The sequence below is a fragment of the Drosophila yakuba genome, chromosome 3R, assembly GCF_016746365.2.
Source record: "Drosophila yakuba strain Tai18E2 chromosome 3R, Prin_Dyak_Tai18E2_2.1, whole genome shotgun sequence".
Lineage (NCBI taxonomy): Eukaryota > Metazoa > Arthropoda > Insecta > Diptera > Drosophilidae > Drosophila > Drosophila yakuba.
This window is the reverse complement of record NC_052530.2, coordinates 12159608-12171704: the sequence shown is the minus strand read 5'-3', so window position 1 is coordinate 12171704 and position 12097 is coordinate 12159608. Positions and strand designations below refer to the sequence as shown.

Here is a 12097-nt window from a genome sequence, read left to right as displayed (position 1 = left end):
CATTTAATGGCCTTTTGCCTTCTGGGGGAATGTGTGGAATGTTTCATTTGCATATGCAGCCTGCGCCCTGAAATATGCAGTGGTTTTTGTTTCACCAGCATAGCTTGAAGGTGTGTTCTGTTCTGCTGGGAATTTCGTGCGCACAAAAACACTGGGAATTTTCACCCGTGAAATGTTAGTAACCGATTTTGTATTTGACACTGTACGGAAAAGCCAGCTTGATGCATTTGTTAAAGCTCGTTCGTTTTAAATTTAATTTAACTAAAAGTAAGCAGCACGGGGCATAGCGTTTTCTTTCTCTGCATTAATTCCCTATTTAATTTATTTTTGCCTCCGTATTGCAAGGGAAAACTTTGATTAAACTTCTTGCCAATAGCAAGCGCAGCTCGTATGTACATATAAAGTACATATATATGGCGTGCTATATGTCTGACCAAGTTTCATATAAGTAACATAGATAGCGCGCCCACAGCATAATCGAAGGGGGAAAAGCGGAGAAGTTGGAGTGGCAGAAGGATATCCATTTGCCAAAATAGCAAAACTTGCATAAAAACTTTTGCGCAACAACTTGGACTTTTTCATCAAACAAAAGCAAAAGGAAAAATAAGAGGGAAATGAAACAAACTTTTAATGCAATCCACCAACACACTCACTCCTCCCCAAACAAAAGCAACAGCAACAGCAAAAACAAGCCGAAGATAGACAAACTTGCAGCACGCCTCCTCGTCCTTGTTGCCGCCCATTTGCACAGCTGTCAGTCAGTGGAAAATATTTCCCAGCCCGTGCGGGTGAGAGAGAGAGACGGCTGCTCGAGAGCGAAAGAGAAGCATAGAAAGCTGGCAAGGCAGAGCCAACATGGCGAACAAAAGTTTTGCTCGCTGCGGCAAAAAGCGGAAATGCATTCAAAATCTAATATGGCAGCCATGGTCATGAGCAGCAGCAGCAGTAGCAGCAACAACAGCAACGGCGACTGGGAGCGAAGCCCCACCGCCACCCACTAGCCACCCACAATCCACCCACCAGCCGCCACCCCCTACCACTTTCCACTGCAAAGTAGCAGCTAAACAAAAAGGCTAAAGAGTGCCAAAGAAGAAAATGCAATTTTCTGAAAAACCCATTAAATGTTTGCCATCAAAAAAGAAAATATATATATGTATAGCAAAGGGGGAGGGGTGCAGAGGGGAGGGGAAGAAGGAAAGCCAGAAGAAGATGGGGCCAGCAGGCGAAATAAGAGATGGAGTAGAACCAACTGCAAATAAAGCAAACGACGAGCGCCAGAAGATGGCGGCGTTCGCCAGTGATAGACTGTGCGACTATGTGCATATAGCCGCTATATTGTACATGTCCAAAAACTACAGTCGTCCCTCGCTACGAGCGAACTACAGGCAGGCAGTGCAAGGTAGTTCCTAAATATCAGTAACAGGTGTCAGCTGAGCACTTCAAATATTTAAATATATCTTAATAATCTACCAAAAACTGATTAGTCAACTTATGTCTCAAATAATACAATAAATTAATTATTATTTAAAGAAACCGATTTTCTTGTGAGTTTAAAGTGTGCGTTAGGCAGCTTTGCCTGTAACTTGCACTCCCCAGAATGACTTGCAATTTATACGTTTTCCTCTGCAACTTTTGTGGCTCCTATAAAGCCATTAGCAGCACTTTAAATTGCCTCGAAATTTGCGCTCCAAGCTTTAAGCCCGATTCGCAAACGGCTGAGAGTTCGAAGGCTCACATGTCAGAGGCACCAAAGGCACAATGTGCTGATAGAGCCATTTACGCCGTCAGCACATAATGATGGAGTGGGAGGGGCTGGTGGAAATGGATGGGAAAATGGAAAAGCGGATGAGAGGATGGTGTGTGGTGTGGTTGATGGTGGGGGGATCTGGATGGAAGTCTGAAGGAGCAGCTGCAGCGGCTGCGCTTTTCTGACGGATTTCCCCGGCACATAGAAAACACACAGCATACAACGGTTGCCTTGGGCTTAGACAGACGAATACGTCCATGGAATAGATGCAGACGTGGCCAAGAGCCAGCCAGGAGCCAAGGATATCAGCTAGCAGCAGCTGTGTCCTGTGGCCCCATTGTGTGTGTGTGTGTGCGGCAAGGATATATGCCTGACGATGAAATTTAATGGGGTGCTTTGATGCGATTGGTTTTCATATAACGCAGGCGCTTAAAATCATCGAATCATTCAAAAGAAAACTGAGCTGACTGCTCCAGCTCTCGCACACTCGCACTCACACACACACACATGAGAGCAAAGCTTTTCCCAGCTCAAACACACACACACACTTGTGCACTTGTAGAAAACGCAATGCTTGTGTATAAGAATTTTTTCTGCTGAGTGGAAATAAAAGAAATGTAGAAAAATGCTAGAAAAAAAAGCGGGAGCAAAAAAAGGGAAAAAGAAAAAATATAAAATCTATGTGTGTGTGCCGGAGCATTTTCCTTGGCTCCACTGCTTTATATAAAGAACGAAATGACGACGACAGCTTGAGAGGAAAATGTAGGGAGAGGAAAATGAATGGAAAGGCAGTCGGAGTTGGTCGGAGTTTTCGCCAATACGCACACAGACAGCTGCCACACAAACACACAGCTATACAACTAGCTAGCTTTTGGGATGAAAAAAAGCTTTTCTTTATTCTAGTTTTTCCCTCTTATTTATCCCTTCAGCTGCTATTTCTAGCCTCCTTTGTCACAGCCATAAATTAGATATATATACAGGGGTTATATCAAGTCTGGGTGTTGCTATTTTACATGTGAATTGGGTATAAAATTAAATTAAGTTGGTCGCCATATTTGTCCTCAAGTTGGCCATAAATCCGCAAGGTATTCAACAAGTTCTCAGTGCATAAATTGTGGAAAACAATGCCAAACTGATACATTAACACTTTAAGCCACCGAAAACAGCCCCGGGGAAAATGTCTGGGGAAAATGCAAAACCCCCGAAAACTCGCGGCAACCCCATGACAAATCGCTCTCTTTTAAGCCTGTATGTGTGTGTTTGTGTGTGTTACAACGCATACAACGCTTGTGTGTGTGTGTGTGGAAAAACGCAGTCAAGCAGTAAAAACAACAAGAGCTCACACACACACTCGTATCGATTATTGTAGCATACTTACTGGCGTCATTCCACTTTATTTATTTTTGGTAGTTTGGTAACCAGACAAAGAAAATAATGAAAGTCATGCTTGGTTTACAGATTCCTTGAGCCTCGTTTTTTTTTTCGTTTGTTCCTCCTTTCTGCCCGTAATCACAATTTGTTTGTCTGTGCCTACACACTTAATGTAGTCGAACTTGAGGCGATTTGGAGCTGTGCCGTCTGGGAAAATCATTTTACAGCTGGCGGGCCAAAGTTTTCCCCAGTTGACAGGCGACTATTTAACACGCGTCATAGCATGAGTTTTATGCGCACTCACACTCGCACTCACACACACCCAGAAAGTCGGGGAAAAATAAAAGAAAACCAGTGTCAAGGTTAACGACCAATGAATTTATTTTGCTTGAATAAATTTTACGATAATGAGGAAATTGTCGTTGTCGTTTTGGGTATTTTTAATGGCCGTAATGTCGGCGCAGATATCTCTCTCTTTCTCTTTTCTTTCTCTGTGTGCGAGTGCTGGCTAAAATGCGAATGAAAATTTTTAAATTTCCGAAATTAACCAGTTGATCTTAAAGTTACATTTCTCGGGGCAATGTAGTTTTCCCTCTTCTTCGGCTTATCAGAAATGCCGCAAACGTTTTTCAATTTCCGGCCGGCATAGTTTAACCACTCAACGGTGGTGGCTTTCTCAGCGAAAGGACCTCGTTCTGAGCTCTGGACTTCTGCGATCCAGGACTCCGCAGGACTCGGGCCAACGCCAACTCCATTTTACGTAACATTAATTCTGTGATTTATTAGGGTCACGTGACCGTCAAACGGACGACTGAAATTGCACGAGTCACGAGTCAGCCAGACGACCACAAAATGCCCAATGCCACACGGCGAAAAAATGCATAACAATATCCTTATTGTCTTTCGCTAGTAAACATTACATCTCTATGCTAACTTATTAATTTTTTTATTATTATTACAGTCTAAGGGTAGCCAATGAACTTCTATAGGCAAACAGTAATGAAAAACAGTGGCGCCAAAATATATGTTAACTTAAAGCTTAAATGCATTTCTCTTTTTCTCTCTCTGCAATTACACATAATATCCTTACCCACATGTAGAGCTCATCAAAGTCTTTCAATTCAAATCAGTCGTGCAAAAATTGCCTTCGAAATCCGCAACGAAATTCTTTGTTCGGCCCGTGGAAATTGCGGGCAGGTAAACAAGTTTCTCCACCTTCGACTGCCTGTTCTGTTGCCTGGTTAGGTGTCATAAAGTGCATTCACATGAATGCGATAAAGTTTATTGTCAGTTGGCTTGCTGGGTTTTTTTTCTCTTTTTTGGGAAGAGGAGGGGTGAGGTCCAGAGATTGAGGGGCCAGATGCTCAAAGGAACAACAAGAAAAATTAATACCAAAACATTTGCTGGTCTGTATTGTATGTCTGGATGTCTTGGGTCGTTGTCCGTCCGTCCGTCCGCGTGTCCGTATGGCTGTCCGTATGGGAGATCGCACACGCCTACGCAAACATGTCGCAACTGTCATTTCAGCTTAAGTTGGTCCATTGTACGTTTATATTAGTCGCGGGCCAGATACAAAAAAACAGAATACGAAAAAAAAATAAAAAGGCCAATGAGAGGAGCTTGTGTGTGGGCAGGCTAAAGGGGGAAAGAGGCGGGAGCCAGAAGAGTTACGAGCGGACCGATCCAGACTTTCAAATTCGCCTCAAGTGTAAAGCGATATGCGGATGCCAAAGGATGTCGCCAAAACTGATGACACAGGACTGAAGGAACCGAGTTCCATAGCTTAAGTTACAAGTCATGTTCGAGGTGTGGCACTGGATTTTTATTGAAAAACGAGCGAAACGCTTTAAGGCCTCGCTTTTCGAAGCCCCAACTAAAACCACTTAGTGTGCTTTAATGCATTAGAACTGGCTTCATGCTTTATACACACACATATATATGGAATATCCCCCCTTTTTGGCAGCCATTATTTTCATAACTATGCGCGAAAAGCTTTTTCATTTAAATTAAAACAAAAGCAAACAACAGAATTCCTATGCGAAAAAAAGAACTGGAAAATGCTCTGAAAACGGCAGCGGAAAATGCCAACAAAACTACAAAAACAGTGCAACAAAATAGATAACTGCTCTGTTGTTGTTTTTTTTTTTTTTGCTCTGTGCTCGTAAAGCAGCTGCAGCAGCGCCACCTTCCGGCCGTCGTGGCAAACTAAAAGGAAAAAAAACAGAAAAATTCATTCGCTGCATGTGAATAATTACACAAAAAGCCAAGAAAAAAGCGCGAGGGGAAAAACCAAATGAAAGATTGCAGAGATGAAATGCCAATGCAATTTGGGTTAACAACATTTTGTTTGCCTTATTTCTTCAGCAGGCTGGCTTTAATTTTTCCAATAGAATTGAAATAAATGAATGGAAATCGAATACAAGGCTTTAAAGACAAAATATCAAAAATCATTCCAAAAATGGGAATTTTTTGGTATTATTTAAAGTTGTTCGTATTATAAAAAGTTGAATTCTGTTTAAAGTGATTCATGTTTTTATTTCCGCCGCTCAACTGAGTGAGACGAATATCGCAACTGGATTACAAACAGCCGACGGCAATGCTGAAACATGAAGACTGACAAAGAGGAATACTGAGACAGATAGAATACCTGTTTTCCCAACTTGTTTTCCAGTTTTCAGGGCCACCCCAAAGGGTTTCCCACAGCCTATGCAAATTTCATATTCCGCCATAATTTGCAGCCATTATTTTACCAGGCGCAAACGAGAAACCCGCTCACCTGCCTCAAGAATCGCCTAAATGAATCCATCAGATAGACCTTTAATAGGAGAGACACGCCCCCTCAAAGCACCCCCCTTTTTTTGGCCGCCACGCAATTCTTCCCCCTTGGTTTTCCTACCCATTTTTGCAACTTTTTCCCCTTCGTTCATTTGGCGCGTTCAACCAATTGGAAAATTTACACGTGCAAAATGTTGAAAAATTGTTGCGGTTTATGTATTTTATTTTAAATTTTTTCCAGCCACCGCTGCAGTCGCTCGAAATTGCTGGGCATAAAAATTGAGAAAAGCCAGCGTAAATTTCCACACGGCAACAATTTCATTTTAAAGCTTCAAGTGACACCATATATATACAAATGCTCAGATACACAAATATATATCTACATATGTATGTGTTTTTTTTATGTTATTTAAATGTGTTCACATTGTTGTTGCTGCTGTGGCTTTTTGTAATATTTTTAATTTCGCCCAGGCAGCGACATAAATCATTTTGTCGCGCATTGCAAAAATTCCAAAAGAGCAAAGCGAAAAAATTACAACAATTTTTAAATTAGCTCGCATGGGAAATGCCTGAGTGCGGAGGGGGCGGTGGAGGGGCTGAGTGGGTTGAGTGGGTGGTGGGGTTTGAGCGGAATTAAATTTTCATATGAAAAACTCGCAGATAACAACAACAACAGCAGCGGCAAGAGGTTGGGTGTGGGGAACAAAGCCAAATAGTAGAAAATTGGAAAGATGAAGTTGCCTCAGATAGCAGGACGAAGGGAGGGGCGGGGACTTCGAAAGGGGGGCTGCTGACGAAAAAAGCAATTTTCAATTTTTCTACACAAAAATGCCAAACATGCTGGGGCTGAGAAAAGCGAACGAGTGAAACTGAGGTTGGGCAGGGGGGCGAAGGGAGCTTGTGCTAAAAACTTTGACGACAGCCAAGTTGGGCGAAAAGGGGGCGGTGGGTGGCGGAGACGGAGGCGGGGGCGGGGCAGCGTTGGCGTTTGCGCCTTGCAGTCGCTGGCAAGTGATAAATCATTTCAACTGTCACTTTCGAAACACAATTTTATCTAAACACAGACACACAGAAAGCGACCCGCACACAGACGAGAAGCGACGGACACAAGTGCACTGAGAACAAATACTCAATAGTTACTAACTAACAGATTTATGTGTGATATCAAAATCAACTGATTGAACTGTAAAGCAAATATATACACTTTATTTTATCAAACTAACGTCGTGAAATGTAATTTATTATTATATAAAAAACTTAAGTGTATACCTTTAATTGTTTAGTCCACTTTTTCTCACTGCACTGAACGGAATTGAAGAGACTTTGGCATTGGGGTGAAGTGAACTCTATGGAAAATGGAAAATTCGTTTCGTTGCGTCTGTTGTTTTTCTTTTTTCGGCTGTTGTCGGGTGTGGGGAGGGGGATGGGGGAATACTTTTGGCTGAAGGTGGGGGCATAATGGGTGTTAGTTATAATGTGTGGCAGTGTCTGTGAGAAGTGCATGGGTGATAAGGCAAATGCATTTCGTAGCTCTGGGGCATCTAATCAATGCTTAAGCGCCATTTATCAGGCCCATGGGCACTTCACAAAGTTTTTGGGAAAACTGGGAAAATTCGGGCGCTGAATGTGGGGAGAAAGAATACACTTAGCTAGAGGCTGAAAAGCAAATGGGGTCGCCACCGAAATAGTGCCACTAAAAATAGAAAATCGTTCGTTGCGTTTCACCGACCAAACGCCAAAAGCAAATCAAGCAAAGCAACAAAGGAAATTAAAAATAAACATATAAAATCAGAAATTTAAAAAAAGGCGCTAGTACCTTAAGGTAATTTGAAATTCAACTAAAAGAAATGACAAAAAGAACAAAACAAAAATAGGTGACTAGAAATACAAATGTTTCACGAGGGCGAAAAAAATTAACAAAACCAAATTTAATTTGAAAAACATTTCGAACATTAAGGTGGCAAAACAAGCAAAAGTAAAATAGAACATCGGCAAAATAATTTAAAACACATTTTTGAAGCAAATTGAACAACACAAAAGACAAGTATAATTTAAAACACATTTTGAGACAAGCGAACCATAAATGTTTTAGCACATTCTCAGAATCGAGAGTTGTGACATTTAAAAGCCCCATAAACAAAAGAATCTGAAAAAGCATTTTGGTTTAAAATAATACATATTTTGTGGCATTTTTCAAGCGTTTTGTCTCTTGTTTTGTGGCCAGTTAAAGCGAAGCGAATTTGCTTTGTTGGCCTTATTGATTTAGCATTGCATAAGGCAATAGACATGAAGAAGAAGAGCGGAGCGACTCAAAAATCGAATTAGTCAAGTCACAAAAATCGAAAATCATTAACTTGGCAGAAAGCAAATAAAAAAAAAAGCGCTCAATTCGCCGCACTTTTATGTCTTCACTAGCTTCGTCCCGCTCTGGCGCAGCGCGAGAGAGCAGAGCCGCTGCGAGGCAAATGGCGCTGCCTTCTTATACGCGGCCATCGAGGAGCGAAAGAGAGAGGGAGAATCTGCGGATGCACGAGTGTGTGTGCTGGTGCTTGCTTGTGTTTCCTTCCATGTGTGTGTGTGCTTGTGTGTTTGCGTGTTTGGGAGAGCGAAAATCAGCAGACTGTTTGGCTCTGTCTCTTGGTGTTGTTGTTATTGTTGTGACTTTGTTTTGTTTTGCTGCGGCTTTTTTATTTTATTTCCTTACAATAAAAACGACAATAAAATTTTTTAGCGCTAAGATTTATGTGCGAACAATTTTTTCGGCCACTCATTGTACCTATGTTGTTGGTCTTGTTGCCACCAAAAATCTCTATTAATTTTGATATTGATTTCGGTTGAGTGCATAGAAACATCGCGTTGTGAGGTCAAATTCTATTAGCTGAAAATGTTAGTTAGCTATTCGGGTTAACAATTTGTTTGTGAACAAATAATAACATTTCTAAATTCGCTTTTCCTCTCCTTAAAAAGCCCAATTATATTAATCATATAAATGTCACAAAATAACCGAAATTTATGTTTCAATCGGGCGTAAAAATAGTTAAAGTAGTGAAACATTTTAAATTTAAATTTATTACCACCGAAAAGCATTTCAAATTGATGGCCAATTAAAGAGATATTTGTGCACTGTTTGTTTTTGCCGATTTTATTTTCGGCCATATTACGTTACATTTTAATTGGACAGGTGCAGTTTCAGTGGCAATTTAATATTCCATTTCATTTTGAAAAAAACAATAGCGACTTGCATTCGCTCTGCCCGAAAGGGGCGTGGCATTCGGGGGTGGCTCTGCAAAGGCGGGTGGTTGGATGGATGGGTGGATGTATGTTAAGGCTGGGCGTCAGGACCACCCCATAAACACCCCACAAAAGCGTTCATAAAACGTGCCCATTTACTACCAAGAAAATTGCCCATTAAGAAGAAAACGAAGCGTAGTCTGGCCCCCCTCCCCCCTAACTTTTCCTCCCGCTTTTCTGACCAGAATGGAAGCAAGGTAAGAGGGAAAAAATGGAAAATTTAAATAAAGGTGCGTTGCCTTGTCTGCCCGCGTCGTTGAGCTCAAGAAAGTGCTTAAAAAATAATAGAAATTGCCCGGGAGATTGGCCGAGGGTTGCTATTGTTGTTGTGCGACGTGGCACGCCCCCTCACTTCATTTTTTCTTACCAACCTTCTTACCGCCTTCATTGTGCTTTAAAGCCAATAAACCAAATTATTATTAGCGGCATTTTCCCCGCTCAGTTCCCACCACTACGTATTTCATTTAAAGTTTTATCAGCTTAAAGTGTCCATTGAGGTTCTTATGTTTACGAGTATATATTTTGTGACCCGTTTTCCTTGAGGGTTTCTCTTCATTCAGAGATTATTGGGGAATTTCAGGTGTGGGGCGCTGCCAAGGCACCTGTCATGCTACGAATTTTTGACGAAAGCCCAGAGACAACTATCTGCGAAGCCTTCAGCAGATATCATAAGATATATGCGTTGGCTTAACATATTCAGTGTGCTGTCAATATCGGTTGAAAAGCATTAAGTTGACAAGTGTTGCGAATTGTGTCAGTCAGTCGATGGCTTAGAGTGGCTCAAGATCTTAATACTGCTGCGGATGCCTTAACTGGAAATGAGTTTCAGTTCGTTTGCCGAAAGGCTTAGGAACGCGGAAAATTGAATTAATAATTATACGTGCTTTTCCCGCCGCGATAACTAAGTAGTGCAGCGATAATTTACAGGCGGTCTTATAGTCAGGCAATTCGTACTTTGTCTTTTAATAGAATTTACTTAAGTTTACACACAGTAATGTTGCTAGTTTAATGGACTTTTATGGCATTCGCTTCTATATATTCACTTGCTCATTATTTCCACTTGTGCATTTTAATACAATAGTTTAAATAGTTATTATTGATGGAGTTCTAACGATCGGCTTTTCTATCTTTTGCAGGACGATGGTGTCGAAGAGAATGGTCCTCACCTGCCGATGCTCGCAATGCAGACGCCTCCCGGCGATTGTATTCCTCAGTCTTCCTCGGTAGTCCTGGTAAGTATTGCCTTCTCCATTCTCCATTCTCCACCAGTTACCCAACTCCATGCCACGGCTATCTGTCTGTGGAACTATCAGTTGATAGTGCTGCTTATCAGCGGACTTGAGCTATCATCACGAGACCAACTGACGTCAACGTTTCCATTAGATTTCAGTAATTTACAACATGCATTTTTCTGTTGTTTTTTTGTTTCTTCTCTGCCCAACCCGTGTTTCCTCATGCTGGTTTTTTTCTGGCTAGTTTTTTAGTTAGCTAGTTGGCTGGTTAGTTTTCTTTTAATTTCTGCTGGGCCATCGATGAGGCTGCAAAAGCAACAGCCAGAGATCAAGCGGCTCAGATTGTGCCAGAGAGTTAACGTTAATGGCAAAATACTAACAATGGCTGCTGCCGAGAGTAGGTAATTTCTATAATGATATACGAACTGGCATCGCCCAACGGGCAACGGCTCCTCCGCAGTGGAGTTCCATTCGGAGTTTCGATCCAACACGGAGAGAAAAGGATACAGATAAAATCGTTCTTGCTGTGAAAATGATCCATTATATTGGAAAGCATACTGCCTGAGCAATATTTACCCATTTCTTTGCCACATTTTATTACAATGGGATATTTTAACATACCTTAAATACCCAGAAAGGTCTTATTTTAAATTAAATTTCTCCAAGTGAACTCTTTTTGAGAGTGCGCCTGATCGGCGGCCATGGATCAGATCAGACGTCCCGCCTGCGGCCCCAAGTATCTTGAGTTTCTGAGTCCCAGTCTCAGCCAGACTTTCCGACTTTCGGCCTGGCCAATGCCAATGCCAATGAAACGGCCATCAAAATGGCATCGACATGGCTCCGGCGAACGCCTTCGATTGTCTTCTCAATGGTCGGCGGAATGGCTAGAGGGGCAGGTCCCAGAGGTGCCTCTTTATGGATCCATAGATCCAAAGTGTTCGGCCAAAATGCGTGCCAATTACATGGGGCCGCAGCTTTCTTCTAATAGCAAATGCTGTAATCAAAATTCCATAACATGCCCAAAAGCCAACCTGCTCCGTTGCTGGCTGGCAATTCGTTAAAGTCAATTTGCAAATCATTTTTCCATTGAAACTCAATCTACGAACTACGTGAAAATACCGAAAGGCAAGACCTGGGGCCTTCATCCTCCTGCCTCATCCTCCACAGCCGCTTTTTCATCCTCTTGCCGCATCGATAATAATGATTTTCTTTGAAATGCATACTCGAGAGCTCAGCCAGGCTTAAAAGAGGGCCCAGAGCCTCTGACAGACAACTTTGTGTGCTCCACCTTCCTCCCCTTCCTCACCTTCCTCCACTTCCACGCCTTTGCCCAGCCCCAACCCTTTTTCGATGGCTTCGAAACGTGGTGTAATAATACTAAATTGTTGCTGATTATCCTTTTGGCGGTTTGCCTTTGGACATGTTCTCCAGCCTCGGTCTTCTCGGCTTCTCTCTCTTATTTTTGCATACGCTTCGCCTGAAAATGGCGTCACAGTCACTGCACATGCAACACAAAAAGCACAAAACCCAAAACAACAAAAAAAATCGTTTAAAAAAAATAAAAGCAGACTCCACTCGAGAGATGTGTTCTTCGGAGGCCCATGGTTCTCGGGTCCGGAGGAGCCCTGCTCTGCATCTCTATTTTAGCTGCAGCCGATTTTGAAAGAAATCAAGCAAAAAT

At 42.1% G+C, this 12097-nt stretch overlaps 1 protein-coding gene across 5 annotated transcripts in view; it reads left to right on the top strand.

The window, feature by feature from the left end:
* LOC6536526 (homeobox protein homothorax) overlaps positions 1–12097 on the top strand; it is a 137740-nt gene that overhangs the window by 100280 nt on the left and 25363 nt on the right. For all 5 annotated transcript variants that reach the window (XM_039376385.1, XM_002097066.4, XM_039376384.2 and 2 more), the window contains one exon: positions 10321–10416. In XM_039376385.1, coding sequence (XP_039232319.1) covers positions 10321–10416 — 96 coding nt within the window. The remainder of the gene's footprint in view (positions 1–10320; positions 10417–12097) is intronic.